Here is a 21,059-nt window from a genome sequence, read left to right as displayed (position 1 = left end):
TCTAAAAATATTCATGCATTAATTTATCCAACAGACTGACAATACTCCCGTTAGGCTAAATGCAGCAGCAATCTTAAGAGAAGGTGTTCTGTACCAAAGAAAAGTGGAACAGGAGCTTAAGAGGTACTTAACCTGTGTCTGATTTTGATAGTGCTTTTATTGTCTTCTAAAGGCAATTAAGATACTGTCTGTTGTTTATAATACAATTATTCTCCTCTCTTTCAAAACTGAAAAGATTCCAAGGGTTATTAATAAAGGTATTTTCAGTTATCCTAGGTGAGGAGAGTCAGTTTGGTGTACAGATAGTCCTCTACAACAGTTCGTTTACTTTTAATTTTTTTTAAAAAGTTTCAACATGTAAAGAACAAGTACCGCACTGCTTACCTCTCTCTGTGTAGATGTAGTTCCATTAAAGACTACACTTTTGGTGTGGTTTGTCAGCCAGTTACAAATTCATCTGATGGTGATGATGCTGTCTATTTCGCCCTTTTTTTTAGTTTAGCAAGAAGTAATCTACTTTGTGGTCTACTTTGTGAAATTCCTTACTGAAATGTTGGTATACTATGTCCAATATTTTGCTGGTCCACTAATTAATCACTTTGTCAAAGAGGAAATTTATTTATTTTATTTTATTTATTATTGGGACTTATATGCCACCCTATCTCCCGAAGGACTCAGGGCGGCTAACAACAATAACATATAATAAATACAGAAGTTAAGATAAAATTAAAATTAAAGGCCTCTGTACAATAAATTAAAATTAAAATAAATTAAAAATTAGAGTTAAGAAATTTAAAACATAATTAAAATCCCTGTCAGTCCAGGTCAGCCAGGTGGAAAAGGAGTGTTTTGAGGCCGCGGCGAAAGGACTGGAGATTTTGGGCCATCCGAAGCTCAGGGGGGAGCTGGTTCCACAGGGCTGGCGCTCCCACAGAGAAGGCCTGGGGGTCGCCAGCCGACATTGTCTAGCCAACGGTACCCTGAGGAGGCCTTCTCTGTGTGAGCGTACTGGGCGATGGGAATTCGTTCCCGGTAGCAGATGGTCCTGCAAGTATCCCGGGCCTAAGCCATGTAGGGCTTTAAAGGTAAGTACCAGCACCTTAAATGTCACCCGGAGGGCAACTGGTAACCAATGCAGCTCACGCAGGAAGGGTGTAATATGGGAGTATCGGGATGCTCCCATCACTACCCGTGCAGCCGCATTCTGCACCAGCTGAAGCTTCCGGGTGGTCTTTAAGGGCAGCCCCATGTAGAGAGCATTGCAGTAATCTATATGGGAGGTAACAAGTGCGTGGGTGACTGTGCGTAGGGCATCTCGGTCCAGAAAGGGGCGTAACTGGCGTACCAGGCGAATCTGGGCAAATGCCCCCCCTAGCCACGACTCCAGTATGATCTTCAAAACTGAGTCATGAATCCAGGAGGACGCCTAGATTGCGTGCTCTATCAACAGGAGGTAACATCTCTCCTCCTATAACCAAAGATGGAACCTCCTGGACTAAACGAGATGCCGGTACGTAAAGCCACTCAGTCTTGGCCGGGTTGAGCCGGAGCCTGTTCTTTCCCATCCAAATCTGTACCGCTTCCAGGCAACGGGACATCATATCAAGGGCATCACTGGGTTGGTTCGGGGTGGAGATGAAAAGCTGGGTATCATCAGCATATTGATGATGCCTCACCCGAAGCCACAGATGATCTCTCCCAGCGGCTTCATATAGATGTTGAACAGGAGAGGCGAGAGTACCGACCCCTGAGGCACCCCACAACTAAGGGGCCTAGGGGTTGACCTCTGCCCCCCTGCCAACACCGTCTGCGAACGGCCCGAGAGGTAGGAGGAGAACCACCGCAAAATGGTGCCTCCCACTCCCAACCCCTCAAGATGACGCAGCAAGATACCGTGGTCGATGGTATCAAAAGCCGCTGAGAGATCTAATAGGACCAGGACAGAGGAATAACCCTTATCTTGGGCCTGCCAGAGATCATTCACCAGAGCGACCAATGCCGTCTCCGTGCTATACCCGGGCCTGAAACCCGATTGGTACGGATCCAGATACTAAGTTTCCTCCAGAACCAAAGGGAGCTGCCATGCCACCACACTCTCAACGACCTTCGCAAGAAAGCGAAGGTTGGAGACAGGACGGAAATTATATAAAATAGCTGGGTCCAATGTAGGTTTCTTAAGGAGGGGCCTTACCACTGCCTCTTTCAAGGCGGCAGTGAAGTACCCTTCACTTAGTGAGGCATTGATAACTGCTAGGATCCAGCCTCGTGTAACCTCCCGAGAGGCATAGACCAGCCAGGAGGGACACGGGTCCAACAAACACGTGGCGGCACTTAATTTCCCCATGATCCTGTCCACTTCATCCGGAGTCACAGGATCAAACTCTTACCAAATGTTCTCGGCCAAACTCATCGTTTTCCTCTCATCAGATACTGCCCAGTCAGAGTCCAGCCCAGCCCGAATCTGAGCAATTTTGTCCACCAGATATTTACTAAATTCCTCGGCCCATCCTTGTAAGGGGTCCTCTCCCGTCCCTTGATTTAAAAGGGAGCGGACCACCCTAAACAGGGTGGCCGGGCAGTTATCTGTGGACACAATGAGGGTGGTGAAGTAAGCGCGCTTTGCCACCTCCATTGCCACAAGATAAGATCTAGAAAAGGATCTTAACTGTGTTCGGTCAGACTCGGACCGACTGGTTCTCCAAATGCTCTCTAGGCCCCTGCGTTTCATTTCCCGCAGGTCCTTGGAGAACCAAGGAGCGAGCCGGGTCAGAGGCCGCAAAGGCACAACGCGGTCGAGAGCCTCCAAGGCAGCCTGTTGCCAGGCATTAACTAAGGACTCAACTGGGCTGTGGGAGAGGGAGGTAGGAATCAATCCAAGCGCCATCTGGAACTTATCTGGGTCCATCAGGTGCCTGGGGCAGAACCATCTGGTCGGTTCCGCCTCCTGACAGCAGGGGGTGACGTGACGGAGGCCCAACTGCAGGAGATAATGGTCTGTCCATGAAAGGGGTTGAGATGTTGGAGTAACCCCCCCAGACCATTAAGCCACTGCCCAGAGATAAAAATAAGATCAGGTGTGTTTCCCCCCTCGTGCATCGGGTCCTGAATAATTTGGGTCAGGTCCATGGCCATCATGGAAGCCACGAACTCTCGGGCCACCTCCGATGTACCGCCCAGGGAAGGCAGATTAAAATCTGATTTTATAATTAATAAAATTATTTTATTAATTATTTTAATAAAATAAGATTTGCTCGGCATTATCTGCTTTTGACAAAGCCATGCTGGCTTCTGGTTATACTTTTGCTTGCTTCTAGGTGCTAGGTGAAAAAAAGCTTATTTCTCAACCTAAAACAACTTACCTAGGGGTTACCCTTAGGGCAGTGGTGGTGAACCTATGGCACACATGCCAGAGGTGGCACTCAGAGCCCTCTTTGTGGGCACGGATGTCATGTCCCGGAGATGGCAACCGTCCCTCTTCAGCGAGCTACCCGAGGTCCCACGTGGCTGGATGCATCCTGGCACAGTTGGTTTCCTTCCTCCCTTGTCCCGTCCCTCCTGGCCTCGCATGCTGTCCTTTTCCCAGGCACGACCCACTGCATTGTCTCCTCAGCTGTCAGCTAGCTGTCCAGAGTGCGCCGGTTGAGGAGCTGGCAGGCTGTGGCTGCTGACAGACACTGTCGGTCCCCATGCGCTCGCTGGCCTCTGTGTGTGGGGGCTGATGGTGTCAGGCAGTAGCTGCCCTGGCCCCTACTTCACCTTGCCTTGCCCCGCAGCAATTGGCATACCCGCCCTGCCTCACCCCGCAGGACGAGCCTCTGTCCAACCACCCCACCTGCCAAAGACCCCCTGGACCTCCCCCAACCCTGCCTGGCCCCCACAGGCATTCCTCCCCATGAGCAACATCGAGGTGACCACGTCCACTTTGGCCACACCCACCCAGTCTGTCATGACCACCACAGTCACGCCCACCCAGTGGGCTACATCCCACCTGACACCTGGCAATAAATAAGTGGGTTTTGGGTTGCAGTTTGGGCACTCGGTCTCTAAAAGGTTCGCCATCACTGCCTTAGGGTGTTTGGTTAACATTTATCTACGAAAAAGGCTGCAAATGCGGGGGAAACGAGACAAAAGGGAAATGAGCCAAAGGGCTCCCCTTATAGCTATTCTAGCCTTCACCTAAGACAGCAATATTTGAGCTGCACTGTTTCCCTTCAAATAACCTATTTTAATTTTTATTATAGAGTTGAACATCTCCTCCAAGGAGCACAGGATCCATCAAAATTTCTAGAATGGCAAAAACAAATGCGTGGGAAAGATTTGGACCAAGAGTTGACAGAAGCAGAATGTAGAAAACTACAAGGAAAGCTAAGCTATGAGGATGCGATTTTAGCACGCCAATACTGCATTCAGGAAAAGAAAAAAAATGCTGAGCAGAAGAGAGAAGAGGTACTGAGTGTTCTTCAGATTTTATATGGGTTTGAGTTGCACATGTGAGTTATAGATACATTATTAAATTATAGATAGATACATTTGGCGGAAAAAGGAGTTTTAAGTAGATTCTTGAGGTATGCAGAAAAACTAATGCTTTTCATTAAAAAAACCCTTTCCTCTTTTTCAATCCCAGTCCCAAAGGGATCTGTGTGCAAAGGCCAGGGCTTTTTTTCCTCATAGAACGCTCAGCCTTTTTTTGCAAACCCCCCCCCAAAACAACCACCTCCCTTATTGGCTTTCCTAAGCCTATTGCAGGGCTAGCAAACCTGGCTCTTTTTTATGACTCGTGGACTTCAACTCCCAGAAATCCTGAGCCAGCCATGCTGAGGGGAAAGGGAGAGGTTTCCAAGCTGAGCCATGCTGGCTCAGGAATTCTGGGAGTTGAAGTCCTTGAGTCATAAAAGAGGAGGACATTGAAATTATTTACAGGATTACTTCTTTAGGAACTAAACGTTTAGAATCTAAAACAGCTAATTCAAAAAAGCCAACAAGGTAGAACCTCACATTTTTCATCTGCCTTCTGTCTTTTGGAAGGTAAAATCAGATAACAAAATAATCTATTTCTTCATCTCTGCAATGAAATCAAAGGTAACAGGAAAGAAATGAGAAACATTTTTCTCAATGTAATATGTCTAATTTAGCTGATTCTAGAAAAAAATAGTATCTTTTGTACACTCTTGAAAACTTTTGAATTTAAACAATTCTTAAGAATGAAATATTCTTAATTTGGATTTTACTTTTACTGTTTGGACTGTTGTGTGTTTTGAAAAATAGATTATTTAGAATCTAGTTATGTTGCACTTCAGTCTTTAAATAATTAACCTAGTATATACATAACAATATATGATGTTTTCCCTGGTGAGCTTAACATCAATAACAACATTTATTAAAAAGGCTAAAATAATTTCTGGTGGTATTATCTGTATATTAAAATTTTGGACAAGCAGTGATCATGTATCCTTGCAAAAGATGTTACATATGTGCATAAGCGTAGTCAGTAGCATATGCCTTTTTAAAAATATCAAACATGTAAAGAAACAAAAATAAGTGCAAAATATCTGTATTACATCCAGAAATGCCAACTTTGCAACCAATATTTCTCATCCATAACTATTGCACCTCAAGGATACCTGCATACATGCAAATGCTTCTCTGGGATCAGTAACGCAGCAGGGATTGCTTTTTCCTTCCAGTAACATATACCTAAAACCAGTTTATTGCATTTGGCAATTGTACTAAAAAAATGATCATTGTCAACCAATATAATTCATTTAATTTGAAATCAAGTGAAAAATTGATTTAAATTATTTTATTAAAACAAATTAATGGCAATTCTTTTATAAGAAGTTGCCTCAAACAAAATGAGTTTGACATGCCTGCTCTAGATAGTTGAATGCTCCAAAATAAATTCTAGACCAGGCCTGTACATGCAGCCTACCAAGCACCCTTGGACAGAGCACAGACTTTAAAAAACAAAAGTAATAAAATCACCACCACTGCCCTGAAAGTCATGTTGCCTAGTGCCTCCATGGCTTACCATGACCACAAGCTCCAACACTTTAGATGCTCCTCTAGTCACCAAATCATTGATTAGCCCACCAGCATTCCTTTGCAGACCACAAAGATTTTTAATTTATCAGTGTGGGCCTTTCCCTTGTACAAGTTGCACAGATCTCTTCTAAATTTTCCTCTTGCCTTTCCAAGTTAACTCCTTGGTCTGTCATTGAGCAAAAATTGACTTTGTAGGGAAGCATATTATCATTTGATGTATATTTAACATATGTTCTACCTTTATTTACCAATTATATAATATTTGTATGCGATCCACATGGCGAGGTTTGGGGCAATTTACAATAGAAAAAATATAATTTTAAAATCATAAGATTAAAACATAAAAGCAGGGCTTTTTTCCTTACAGAACGCTCAGAATGGCATTCGGGCACCTTTTTTGCACACAAAAAAAAAGCTTTTGCACAAGCTATGCTACTCTCTCTACTGGCTTTCAAAAGCCTATTGGCTTTCGAAAGCCAATAGGAATTGCTGCTGAGCGCGCCAAAAGACCTGGCTGGCAAACATTGCATCGGCTAGTTGTCTGCAGTGAAAGTGAGTAGGCAGGAACTTTGCATCCCTCCCTGCTGCCCAATTACACCATCTCAACTGGGTAAGTAAGAGAGGACAAGGAGTGGGAGGTGGGTTCTGCGGAGTCCATGTGCACTCCTTCCTTGTGCTCACCAGTGTCAGCCAGGCTGGTGGCCTACCTGGTGCTGGACCTGCACCACCGTTGCCTCGCCCTGCGTGCCTAAGTGGCCGCCCTGCATCGCCTGGCCTGCACCGCCTCCGCTGCCCGCCCCGCGCAGCCCCGCCATATAGAGTGGGCCCTGCTGCTCCCACAGCACTAGCCGCGCCGGCTCTGGCCCCGGGGGGAGCCCGCCGCCAACACCCCTCGCATCCGTGACCGCAGCAGCGCTGCCCCACCCCACCCACCCTTGCCTCCTGCGCCTGCCAAGATAAGAGTTCCGGCACCTTTTTTTTTTAGAAAAAAAGCACTGGCAAAGGCTATAATGCATAAAGCACCTAATGTTTATTATTCAAATTTAGTAACAATAAGAAACTACATAATCTCCCTCTTCCTTTTCACAGTGCCTCTGTTTTGTTAAGATGCAATTTTGATTTATTGTGTCTTCATGGCTTGCATATGTTTTGCTTTTTGAGATGATATAGAGCAGACATGTCAAATACAAGGCCCGGGGGCCGGATCCGGCCCGTGAAGTGGTTTCATGTGGTCCCCGAAGCCATCCTGGAAACAGTGAGGGAATGGTCCCTGCTGCCTTGGCCCTGGCCCAGAGACCCTCCTTTTGCCAGAGACCCCCAGATCTGTCCCACTCCTGCCCAGGCCCCCATAGGCACCCGTGATGCAAACGATGTAGAGCTGGCTATGCCCACCCAGTAGGCCATACACACTCTAGCCACGCCCACCCAGTAGGCCACACCCACCCTGGCCATACCTACCCAGCCCCCCGAGGGCAACCACAATGCTGATGTAGCCCTCAATGAAATTGAGTTTGACACCCCTGATATAGAGAGTTTGGTATCAGTGTATTGTTATCTGATTTCAGATCTCCAAATGGTTTTGTATACATGTTGATCAGCTTTTAATCACTTGCTTTATGAGGGTTTGTTTTATTCCTTTGTGCTTCCTACCATTGCTGCTTTTTTCAGATCAAATTATTTAGCTAAGATAAAGGATGATGTCTGCTGAAAATATAAAATACAAACTACATACATATTGTAGGTGTGGGGAAATGTTTTGTATTTTAGCATTTGTATTTAAGCTGTAAGCTACTGTGAATCTAAGAAGATATTGCAGAATACTAATTTGAGAGAGAGAGGAGCTCAAAAGAGTATACATAATATTTCCTCCTCCAATTTTCAAGAGAGTAATAACATTCTGAGAAAGGAAATGCTGAAGGCGTCTTCATAATTAATTTCAAGGGAGGAATATGGGTGATAACTACAGAAGTGCATGGATGGAAAGTTGTATGATTAATCCAGGCTTAAGAAGGTGATCCATATAGAGATTAAAGAGAAAGATATAGAAGTAGTAAGGAATAGTTAATTTATGTGGATCTGAATTTCACTCCTGGTGACCCTTGGGCAATTTCTATTTCTAAGGAAATTCCAGGAGTCACTTTAATTTTACCCACTCACATTGTCCATTATTTTCCCTTTCTCCTATTGCCCTCAACTATGCTAAGCGTATAATTTTTTTCTAGTTCAGTTTCTGTTCACCTCACTTGCTTAAGGTTTTGACACAAACAGGCAGCATTTTATCCGATCCAAAATTGATTGGTTCTCTTCTCAGTCCACCGTACCCTAGTAAACATTTATTATACAAATCCACAAGTTGAAAGTGTTCACCCTTTTTTCTTTTCCTTTCTTAGTATTCAGCCTTCACAGCAATGGATTATATTGTCCTAATCATCCTAATATTTGTTAGCGTTGTTATCAGTACCTTCTATAATCTTGTCTAAATGTGTCATTGTTTTCCTTCATAGAAGTAATGGCATCTTTATCCACCACAAAAGATCCTGAACATTAATGAAATTGTATCAATTAATGAACTGGACATTAAGAGAGGCATTTAAAAAGAATGGCAAAGATTCAAATAATGGAGAGTTGAAAGATACGAGTATTTTTAGTTGAACTCAGGCAAGAAAAAGCTGAAAGAAAAGCATTCCTTTTATATATATATATGTCCCAGGAAGTTCAAAAATTAAAAACCTAATCAGAGTTTTAATGTCAAAAATATATTAGTGCACCTACCTGAGTTTCTTTTCAGGTCCCTGCAAGTCTTCATGCACTGCCCACAATAGATTTGCAGAGAAGCTGGGATAAAATTGTGTTTGTAACTTCCCTTCTAATCATTTTAGCTTTTGAATGTGAAAAATATGGAAGACTATTGTAAAATCATTTAAAATAAACTTTTTTTCTAATTAAACTTAATAAGAGTTACATTTGTTTGTTTGGATTTTAGACAGCAGAAATCCGTCACCAGTGTGCAGAAAGATTCCTTCACGAAAGGAAGGAAAAGGAAAAAAAGGTTCAGCAAGTGGCAGAGGGACATAAAAATGTGAAGCAAGCACAAATGAAACTCCAAAAATGCAAACAGCAAATAGGTATTAATAGTGACAGATCTATAGACTTTAAACAAAGTTATTTAGCAACAAGAGTATTCATGAACTTGAGAGAAACTATTAAAATGTCATTTCATAAGCATTCTTCTTGTTGGAGCAATAGCAAGGAGATCTGGTGTGGGATTTTATCATTATCCCCTCTGTCATGATCAGATCATGCCATAGTGACCTTGAAATTTTCCAGTGGTGCCCCCTTCCACAGGGAAGCTGGACATCTTTAAATAATCTATCCTCAGCAAACAATGGACCCTCCTGGGTTCCCGAGTGAGCTGGGGGAATGTCCTGGGGAATGTCTGCTGTGAAGGCTTTGGCCACAGCTGAAATCAAACAGCGGCTGAGGTGGTGACAGGATCATGCTCATGTGCCCTCTCTTGGCCCATCTCTCCTGGCTCCTCCCCATAGTTCACAGAGTTGTTGAGGATGTTGGAAAGGGCCAAGAGCACCACTGGAGGAAGACCGAGAATGAGTCCAATCAATCATAAATCTACCCTTTATACATTCCACCATTAGCTGCTATTCTGTGACTTCCAGCTATCTTATTTGAGAAGACAAATTAAAATGAGAAAACTGATAGGTTTCAGAGATTGCACTTAAAAGCTTTGCACTTAAAAGAGGTTGCACCTAAAAGCTTTACCACCACCAATTTATAAGCCTCTGAAAATTTTCTTAAAAACATCTCTTGAATACTTCAGAACTTAAAGCTTTCTAGATAGATTTCATTCTATAGAAAATGGACTCCCTCTGCATCCTGGTGGTGCTTTTAACCTGTGGAATCTCTAAATGCCCCTAAAAACCAATTAAAGAATCATCTGCCCTTATGGTGTCTATAGAAGCCATCAGCAGGAATTGGATGGAATGGAATGGAATACGGATCTGCATATGTTGATGATATTGTTACTGACCATTGATTCAAGTTGCAAAGTAGCAAGAGCTCTTTGGAAAAGTATTCTCTGCTTACTGAGCTCTCCAATTACCATTTACACTGGAATTCACTCCATTTGCTAATTATTTCTATATTTATTTATTTTTGGCACTATATTAGTAAAGTTTATATTTTTTTCCTGCTTTTCTAGTGCAAGAGATATCTAAAAAAAGCCAGGACATACTACTTCAGGCTTTAAAAGAGGAAGAAGAGAAATTAAGAAAAAAAAATGAACTGATTCAGCAAATAAGAGCTCTAGAATACCTGCCATTCTTTAAAAATAGATTTATTGACTTAACCGAGGTAAGCTCATAATAAAATATGGATAAGCCAACAGTGAAATAGAAATAGAAGTTTTTTGTTTATTATAACTTATGAATCCTTTCTTATTCTAATACCTAACTAAAAATTACAACCTCTAATATTCCTTCTCCATTAATTTTTCCGGTGGCTTAGAAACCATCGTCACAATGTTAGATAGCATTATAATCTTTATAGTTTTCATTGCTAGAACATGACCTATCGGATCCATTACTTTTTTTGTGGGCACCTTATTTAGTGTAATTTTTTTATGATAGGAATATGAAATCTGTAGTATCTTCGATATTTTCTGGCAATCCACCTTTCTTATACTTTTATTTCTGATAATTAAGCTTCTAAATTGTCAGGAAAGAAGATTAAAAAGGTGGTTCATTTAGCTCAGCACCATGAATCTTAATCTGTTTTACTAATAAGATATTTTGTTTGTTTGTTTTCATTCATAATATTAACCATGAGGTTGGGCAACCCAAGGTCCATTGGCCATGTGCCAGCTGTTACATTGATCCTTAAGGCTGATTCCAAATAGCAAGAGCCAAGAAAGTTACATATTTTGCCATATACTTTTTCCCAATGAAAATCAAAGCTAATCCACAGATTGCTGCTGCTTACCTTATTTCTGTTTGTACTTCATTTCTCAAAGAAATTACATATGTGAATGTGATGTTGTTTTATTTGGTAACAGTAAGATGATTATACTGTCTTTCCATTATACTGTGTCTATGCATTATTTTCTGTTTTCAGATCTTCATTAAATTTTCTGTTTAGTTACATTGGCTACATGTAAGGGAATTGCACAGCAGGTATCCAAATGAAATCAAAGATGCTGATATGAACTTGTAGTTTTATATAAATAAATATATTTTACCTCTTATGTTTACAACAGACAAGATAGTCAGGCTAACAGGAGCACCATGAGGTAAATCATCAGGGTATACAGAAGAAAAAGGAAGGAATAAAGGGAAACTCCCCCTTTACACCCACAGCAGCCAATCACAGTGCAGATTGCCTCACACAGGAACCAGCACTCTAACCAATCAACCACAACTGTGTATTCTGGCTCACTTCACAGTCCCACTGCTCCAGCTACTAAATTTAAATAACACTACAGTTGTGCTTTTAGCATCTCCTCCTTTGTAAAGTCTCCTTAGTTACTTTGACTTCCTTTCCCATTAGCTTCACCTTACATGAGAACATATTTACTACATATTTATTAAAATGAATTTTATTATTGTTAGATTTATACCCTGTCTATTCAAAAGCTCTGTGATGCCCATATTCTTGAAGTCCAATATATACAATAGGTTTGACTAGACTTAGGTTTAGTTTCCATTAAAATGAAGAAATGCAGCATTACAGAGTCATTTTCTCCCATTGTTACACAATAGTGACTAGTATCAAATTAAGGATAACTGGTTTTCTTCTGTCCTTCTCCAGTTTCTCTGTAGGTAAAAACTGTCAGAGAGACAAATCAGGACTTTCTGTAAGGAACTGTGTTATAGATTGACAGCTACACTTATTTGTGTAATTTCAGCTATGCCAGCAGTTGAACAAACAAGTGAATAAGTTATACTGCAAGTCTATATGTCTTTCCTAAATCTTTGCATCATTCCTTACTTAAAACCAGTTCAAGACTTAAAGTCAATTTACATTTTATATTTGTTGCAACAAAAGTTCAAGACTTAATCCCCAGCAAGAAGAGCAGGAAACATGGTAATAGTGGAACAGGATGAGTTGGGGACAATCCCAAACTCCCAGGATTGCATTTTTTTTTGTCCAAGTGTGGACTGTAATGTAAATTAAGGTACAACAGAAATATGGTACTTCTGCTTTTCTTTCCCTAGACTGCTAATCATGGTGTACTGGGTGAAATGTCATTTGTGGAACTTCAAGAACGTTTAACTTTGCTGAAAGAATCTCAGCAAAAAGCAGAAGAAGAGAAGAGGGATCTGATAATCCATGAAAAACATGCTAAGGAACAACTTCTTTTGGATAAACTGGAACAAATCTGTATGTTCAGAGAACAATTTGGCAGAGCAGCTGCATTAAAGTTAGTTTGAAATATTGTGATATTTATTCAGAGACCACTGTTTAAACAATGCCATTATTTACGATGAACCACATGACATAAAAGTACACACTAAATTTCTTTCTTTAATAATCTCATAGACAAGGCCAAATGTTGCTCATTGTGGGCTTTAAGAATGGATTTTCACCAATGTTCTGTGCTTCAGAATAACCAGAATCTGAAATACTATATGTTCACAATTTTTGAAAGGGTATTTCTTTGATACAGTATCTGTTATATTTTTAAGGACAGTGCAGGGATTTCATACTTGTGAAAACAGGAAGGATTTTCTATTTGAAGTACAGTGGATATAAAAAGTCTACACACCTGTTAAAATGCCAGGTTTTTGAAGTGTAAAAAAATTAGACTGAGATAAATCATTTCAGAATTTTTTCCACCTTTAATATAACAAAGTGTATAATTCAGTTGAAAAAATCTGAAATCTGTTAGGTGGAAAATTAACAATAAAAATGTACAATACAGGTAGTCCTTGACTAACGACCACAGTTGAGCCCAAGATTTATGTTGCTAAGTGAAACATTTGTTAAGTGGGTTTTGCCCTATTTTACAACCTTTCTTGCTCCAATTGTTAAGTGAATCACTGCAGTTGTTAAGTTAGGAAGATAGTTGTTAAATGAATCTGGCTTCCCCATTGACTTTGCTTGTCAGAAGGTCACAAAAGCTGATCACATGACTCTGGGACATTGCAACTGTGATAAATACGAACCAGTTGCAAAGCATCCGAATCAATCGGATTGCAATGCTGCAATGGTTCACTAGTGTGAAAAACAATCAAAAACTTTTTCTAATGCCGTTGTAACTTTGAACGATCACTAAATGAACTGTTATAAGTTGAGGACTACCTGTATCTGTATTTTAGGTGAATCTGAATCTCAACAGACACTGAATTGTAGTGCTCATATTTGGGAATTGGCTTAAGGTTCTTGCCATTAATCAGATTGCTGTACAATTGGAAGTTACGTAACCTGAAAATTAATCTCAGCTGAAGTATATCTTACCTATTTATTGCTGGCTTTTTAAAAATAAATATTTTATTAATTTTCTAATTTTAAAGTCAAAAACTTAAACAATGTGTTGTCTGGGTCTATTAGTAATTCAGTGGTATATATTAACTTCTTCAGTCTAGACTCTAGATCCAATATAACATCATCAAATGTTTCCTGTCTTCTTCCGGTAGTACCTGTTTTCCCACTGGGCAAATACAATTCTTATTGTTATTAATAAATATACAATTGAATATCAACATCTTTATTACATTTTTCTCATAATATCAATAATATCTGTTTTAGATAACTTCTAATTGCATTTGCACTTAATATCCATATGTTCAATCAGTATTCTGTTTTTCCTTTTTAATTTTTTTAAAATTTCCCATCAGTGTTCAAACTGTCTCTATTGTTTATAATTTCAAAGTAAGCTATAGTTGGATAACCAAAAGTTTCCCTTATTCAAACTTCTTAGCATTTTGCTATTTCTCTTCTCATACCAAAATCTAATATTCTAATTACAAATCGTATCTTTCTAGTTATGATAATTCTTCTATTTCTAGCAATTATCTATTTGCCACCATATTCAAACATCTTGTTAATAATATAATATCCCATCTAATGGATCAAAAACTCTATTTTCTTCAGTCTTACTCAGCTTTCTTCCTTTGCCAACTAACTATCCAAGTCAATGCCTTTGAATCATCAAGTAATTTTTCCTCTGTTTTTGTGTATATTGCTTGGAGTAAGAAAGACCATTTGGTTAAAGTATTGTTGGAAGAAAGAACCCATTGATACTCATTAAACAGCCTCCCTCCTTCTCCAATTCCCCACAGTTCTAGCAGCTCTATCTTCCATTCAGTCAGTTCTTCTTCCTTTTCCTCAAATACGTTCTGAAGTCTTGATTGGTAAGATGTCTTTTCCATTTCCCATATTATCACTCTGTCTTCTAGTTCTTCAGTTATCTGAATCTTTTAAGTTCCTTCCTTTAGGTCCTCCATCTTTGAATCTGCTTTCTCTAGTTTTCCTTCTATTTTCTGGGTTGCTAGTTCCTTCTTTGTAATCATGTTCTGGGTTTGTAATTTAGATTAGAAAATTGTTCTTTTTTTATTTATTTTTTAATTCCATTTATATCCCGCCCTTCTCCGAAGACTCAGGGCGGCTTACAAGCTTAGCAGTAGCCTTCATTCTATGTATATGCCTGCTTATTAGGGCTTTCACACACACACACCTCAAGCGGCATTATTACAAAGTCAGCTTAATTGCCCCCAACAATCTGGGTCCTCATTTTACCTACCTCGGAAGGATGGAAGGCTGAGTCAACCTTGAGCCTGGTGGGATGCGAACCTGCACTAATTGCAGGCAGCTGGTGTTACTTAAGGAGGCATTAGCCCACTGCTCCACCAAGGCTCTTTTATCTCCTTTGTGTTATTTCTAGTCTCATCACGAGCTAAAGCAATAGACTCTTGTATTAATTTCAACATGGAGAGAATTTCTTTCTGATCTTCATACATATTTTCTTGGTGGTATATCAAACTGAAGACTTGGGGACAGGTGTTAGAGATGGTTTTTTACCATTTAAAGCTGAGTATGGGATATCCATTTCATTTTTTGTAGGTGGTCTTTATAATAAAAATTGTTCATCAATCAAAGATTTATAATCCGAAATATTCCATCATCTCAAGCAATGATGTGTGTTTCTCCTGCAGGGAAGTAGTTCCACAACACAGCTCTGAAAGTCAGTAAATACTTATATTCGTAGTTCAGGCAGGCCAGTTTCAAAATAGTTCATCGTCTCTGCCACATTGATAAGCAGCCAAAAAGTTGTTTTTTCCTTTTTCCCAGCTGCAGTCTTCAAAAGTGAAATTTTCCAAGAACAGCAAGAGTCTTATCTAAATCTTGGCTTTAAGCCAAATTTCCTTTAGGTATAACAAATTGTAGTGCCATAATTCACTATATGTCATTAGTGCTGTTTTCCAGCTTTTTAAATCCAAATTTATATTACAAACTTTTCAAATCTCTTTATTTTTTAAAAAAGTCTCAAAAGCCCTTTTAGTCCCCAAATTTCAAAGCCATATATGTGTATTAATTCCAAATTAATCTTGTAATTTTCTCTGTTTCCACCAATTGATTAGTTTGTTGCTTTTCTTTTCCTGAGGGAATGGGATGGAAATTCCCCTTCCCGCTCTCATTGGGGAGGGTGCTTTGGGCACTTTTTCCCAGGAAGAAGTCTTAGAGTCATAAAGAGAGAATAGGGTCTCACCAGTTTCATCCACGTTGCTGAAAAGTTGCTCTTTGGTGCTTATTTTCTTCAGTTGTCAGCAGCTTGTGACTGGCTACACGAATGTAGTCAGTCTTTCCCCCACCGGTTTGAAGGGCTACCTCGGATCAAACAGAAGTGCTGCCGCCCTCCCGCGATCAACAAGGGTCCCCTCCTTGCTTGTCACCTCTACGGGGTGACTTTTGACTCTTTCCAGGATTCCCAGTGGGACAAAATCGAACATGAAAGATGGAGCCCTGTCTTCCTACGCCCATTCCACCGCGATGTCAAACCAGAAGTCCCACTGGCTTTTTTTTTAAATAGTGGGAAAAATTAAGAGATTATTTTGCCACTGCAACTGATTCAAAAGAAGTATATGAGAGTTACATTAATTTTAAGACATTTCTGATGTGTTTTTTGAAGAAATTGAAACTGCCAGTTTTCCTTTATTGTATGTCTTTCTCATTAAATTGTAATTGTTTCTGGGTCACAGTGAATTGCACTGCTTTTTTTTTAGACAGGAGGAAAGCAAAACGAAGACTTCACTTCGTGAAGCCATTTTAAAAGAGGAACAAGTTTTAGATCTACAGAAAAAAATTATGGAAAAGTCTGCTGAACGTAAAATGCGAAATGAATATTTAAAAACTAAATTTCTGAAGTCTAATGAAAAATCAAAGCAATCTTGGAAGTTAGACAAAGTAAGAAAAGGAAAATAACGCTTTATTTTGCATTTTATAAAACTGTCTTTGAAGCACATGTGGAAATTTGAATAATTGTATATTCTAGCTTTACACTTTTAAAAATTAAACATACACACATTTAATACATTTAATGTATATAACTTAATCATAAAACAAATTTCCATTCATAACTCATACAAGACTCATGCATGACAAGTTTCAAAAATGTTTGTATAAAATTTGTATAAAACAGCTGATTCAAATGTTAACACATATGTCAATACTTGATTAACATCTGAAAGAGTTGATTTTGACTTTAAATTGGCAACAGTATCTCACCTGCTGATCAAGCAGAGAAGTGCTCAGCTAAATAATGAGGACACTAGCAATTCCAAGCAGCATTGCTTTCTGATAAACAGTGCTTTAATTTTTAATTTTTAAATGCCTACATAGCAACTGCTTAATAATCTGCTCCAGAATTTTGCCTAAGTTTTCTGTTTTCAAATAACAGCTTTTTTCCTGTTATTTGAACACAAAACAACAGCACCTTCTCCAGTCCTATGTTACCATATCCATTTGCATGAGGAACTTCAGAGAAAGGGATCTAAAATTACATTTGCAAGCTCGTCTTCACAAGGGACTTAGTGGCATTACTTATTAATTATTTTTGTAGGATGTGTCCACATTAGATCTCACTCTCAGCTAGCTCACTTGGTTGTTTCAGTTCAGAAGTGACATTTCATTCTTTTGATAAGAGAATTTCAAAGGGGTCAATTTAGTGCATGTAGAGCTGAAGCAAGGAGTGACACTGTTAGCAAAAGGTTGTACTTTCAGTATCTTTTTTAAAAAAATAAAAATAAAAATCCTAATCCTTTTGATCTGAGGAGTTCAGTCCATGGAAGTTTATTGAAATTGGCTTTCCTGAAAGGGAAAATAATAAAGCAATGAGAACAATATGGGGTTTGAAAGATTCAAGCTCTTCCTTTCACTCAAGTACCTAGGAAATAATTATAATACCAGCTACCAGATGAAGAAAAACAAGAGGCCATTTCAGTTTATTGCAATAAAAAAATCAGGAAAATTTTAAATAGCTTATAAAAGGCCACATAAAAGGGATCTTTTTTTTTCTTGCATCTTTCCAATCTTTTTCAAGTTCACTGAGACTTTATAGTCAAACCATTATCAGTTTACTAAGGTGCAGGATCTTAGGGATGTATTAAACTTCTTAGGGATGTTGATAGAGATCATACTGGTGTTACTTGAATAAATTGTGAGGCACCCCAATCAGCGTGTGCCATTGCATTCTGGACCACTTGCGGCATCTGGATGGTCTTCAAGAGCAGCCTCATGTAGAGCATGTTGCAATGATTATTTAACATGTTTGAATTAATATTAGGATATATTTTGTTTTCACAGAAATCTCAAGGAGAGGACCGCTGGAAGAAATGGGAAGAAAGTCGACAACAGCAATTTAAAATGCTTCAGCAGGATCTTATGTCTAGAGATAATGCTCAAAAAATGATAACAAATGAAGCACTAAGAACTGGAACCAATGCTTGCATATTAAGAAGTTAGACAAAATTGTTTCTAGATGTCATACTGTTTAGAAGACATTTACTACTAATCTGATTCAGTTTTTGATTTCTTGAACTACTTTATACTTTAATATAAAAATGGCTATTAATTGGCAGCTGTTTTCAGTTTATATATGTTGGAACTATAATGCTTTTAATATTTTTAGCTATTATAATGCTAGTTTTCAAAACAAATATGTGGTACTTTTTAAATGTTATATTTTTCAAATAAACAAAAGGGAGACAAACATGCATTTAAATATTTTAAAATAGCTTTTTTCATTTAAGCCGAGATAATATTTCAGTGTGCTATAGTCAAAACTGTCTCAAGTATATCAAAAGCAAATAATGAGGGAAAATAGTGTTTCAGAGCTTTGCTAAATCTTGAATCTCCTTTAAGAGGGATCAATTTCAGTGGTTTTTACAAAGATTTCTATTTTTCACAATTTATACATTTTTATTAGTTTATCAAAATATAAAATACAAAGAAAAATAGAAAACTAGGGGAGAAAGGGAAGGAAAGACTACAGGGGAGAATGGGAAAAGAAAGAAAAACACGTTGTCAGCTCTCTTTAGTACAGTAGACCATAATAACATTACAACCTCAACTTTTTACTTTTACACAATAGTATATACTCGCCATTTCTATAGCAATAAACCTACCTAATCAGCAAAAACAAAATCAAAAGTTTCATTTTTTTCTGTTGGAAGCACAAAATCTGGAAGCAATTTGCAAACAGAAACAAAATTAAATATATTTTCTCTTTTAGATGAAGATATCAATTTAACCAACTCTGCTTTTCCTTGCTGTGAGAAATAGTATATACTTCTATTTACTCATTAATCTTTATAAACTCATAATTCATATTTTTAAAAATTCCCTGTTATTTCAGATTTTTTAACCTTAAAGGGAGAAAGCACTTTTTTAAAGTTTTAAAACAGTAAACTTTTCTTTAAAAGCATTTCTAAAATCTGTAGGTTCTAATACTTTTTTTAACTTTAACATACATACTTTAAAGTTCACTTTCAATGATATTTTACAGACTTTAAAAATTACTGAAGCGTTTTATAAGTGAAGGGGAAAAAATCATTTTCAAACCCATTTTATAAACCCCAAACACAAAGCTACATTAAAGCTTTCTTTCTATTATATATATGACACCAATAAGAGTCTAATTAATTCCAATTAGCTCATTAAATTTAAATCTCCCTCAAATTTATCCTTGTGGAATTAGATATTCTAACCATATTTTCAAATTTAATAATGTTTTACAAACTTTGGAAATAATTCAAACATTATATATCTCCTGCTCACCTGCTGTGGCTCCCCCGAGGGCAGAGTTTGCCCTGCCAATGTTTTTCATTGTCAACCCACTGGCACCCCAAATGAAGACAGAAGAATGAGGATGAGACAGAGGAAGTGGTGGAAGGGGAGGCCAGTCTCAGTCAGTACAATTGTCTCATCTGCGGCAAGTCGTTCCGCAGTGAGTTACTTGGAGCGAGCCAGAGGTGGCAACCCAGCAGTGGAAAGCTGGTGGCGGAGGGTGTCTGTAATTACAATTATATTCTAGAGACACCTAATGTTTTAAGTGTTTAAAGAGGAAAATTAAACTCTCAAGGCTCACACAGCCTCTGCAAGAATTTTTTACAATGGGAGAAATATTGTGACATTTTCTGATTGACAGAATATACAATTTCTTAAAAATTAACGCATCTCTAAAATCCAATCCTATTATGGCTGCTACTCTGCTATCCAAACTTTGCAAGCACAACCTGACATTAGCAACGGGGGAGGGAAGGAAGGATTGGAATGTAAAAGGAAAATTGGGGGAGGAGCCGTGCTGGCCTGTGTCAGAAGCTCCAGCCAGCCAACCATCTGGAAACTACAACTGAGGGGCCATTTCCCAAACAATATACAAGCACTTAGTTGGACATTAACAGATAACAGGGATGCTGGGTATGAGTGTGTGTGTGTGTGTGTGTGTGTGTGTAGGGGAGGAAAGTTATTTTGTATCGTTTGCATGCAAAAAGTCCAGATTCAGTTTCGCTATCTCTGTAATCACTTAAGCTTAAGTAATATATAACATATACTTTTGGCAAAAACAATGGGCCAGGAGTCTTTCTTTGCTAGATGACCGAGTGGGATGGTTGACAAATCCTTTGTACCTGGAACTGCAGTATTTTCCATTACCTAAGAATTGTTCCCTTTTTGCAGTTCTTAGAGCATGAAAAAAACCTGAACATGTTAAATTTCAAGTACTGTACACTTGTTTTAAATAACTTTATTATATTTTTATCAAGCACATAAAAACAATAGAAATTAACAATAGAAAGAAATGATAAATAGTAAAAAGTGAACAGGGATAGAAATGTGAATTAAAGAAAAACACAAAATGTATAGAAAGAATGTCACTGTACATTTTTTTTAGTTCGTCCGAAAAGCTCAATTCTAATTGTACATTTCTTTCTGTTCTGCACCTGTGTTGATAGCCTATCTGGTAACCATAGTGCATGTCATGTGGTCTAGCTATGTTATGAGTTAGTTTTGCTATGTGCGCAAGCGTAAAAAGTTTTTCTCGTTTTTGTTTTTTCATTTTTTCCCCTTTTACTGTTTGATGAGAGAGGATATAGGTTAGCTTTCTTTGTTTATATATATATTTCTTTTGTGATTAAAGGTTTTTAATATAATATGCGTCGGGCTTTATTTTCCTTCACCCACACACATTATGCATCATCTGAAGCACGGTCCATCGCCCTCTGATAGGAAGAATTATTCCTTGACAAAGAATGACTTCCAACTCTTTCAAGGATATGGAAAACACTTTTGATACTTAGTTTAAGATTAAGAAAAAGGTCAACCCCCACAAAAAAGGAGAAATAAGTTATTTTTCCCATTTTAAAATTTTAGCAATCATCAAATCCATGCCAAAATTTGATTTTTCTCCATCTACTGCAAAAAGTTCAGGAAAAGATTCCAATTGCAGATTTATTTCTTCAATGATTTTTAGCTTATTAGTATTGTATAATTCTATATAATTCAATATA

The 21,059-nt window shown here is 38.5% G+C and overlaps 1 protein-coding gene across 1 annotated transcript in view; it reads left to right on the top strand.

Annotated features, from left to right (window-relative positions):
* The window catches only part of CFAP99 (cilia and flagella associated protein 99), a gene marked incomplete at its 3' end in the record, with an annotated part of 46,641 nt that extends 28,626 nt beyond the window's left edge, over positions 1-18,015 (top strand). The window contains exons 10-16 of the mRNA XM_083362013.1: positions 35-123; positions 4,242-4,446; positions 9,026-9,167; positions 10,259-10,410; positions 12,270-12,475; positions 16,278-16,458; positions 17,857-18,015. Of these exons, the coding sequence (XP_083218139.1) occupies positions 35-123; positions 4,242-4,446; positions 9,026-9,167; positions 10,259-10,410; positions 12,270-12,475; positions 16,278-16,458; positions 17,857-18,015 (1,134 nt within the window). The remainder of the gene's footprint in view (positions 1-34; positions 124-4,241; positions 4,447-9,025; positions 9,168-10,258; positions 10,411-12,269; positions 12,476-16,277; positions 16,459-17,856) is intronic.
* Positions 18,016-21,059: the final 3,044 nt, after the last annotated feature.

Source organism: Vipera ursinii, assembly GCF_947247035.1.
Source record: "Vipera ursinii genome assembly, chromosome: 4".
Taxonomy (NCBI): domain Eukaryota; kingdom Metazoa; phylum Chordata; class Lepidosauria; order Squamata; family Viperidae; genus Vipera; species Vipera ursinii.
The sequence above is the reverse complement of the archived record's forward strand: the minus strand, read 5'-3'. Positions and strand labels throughout refer to the sequence as shown.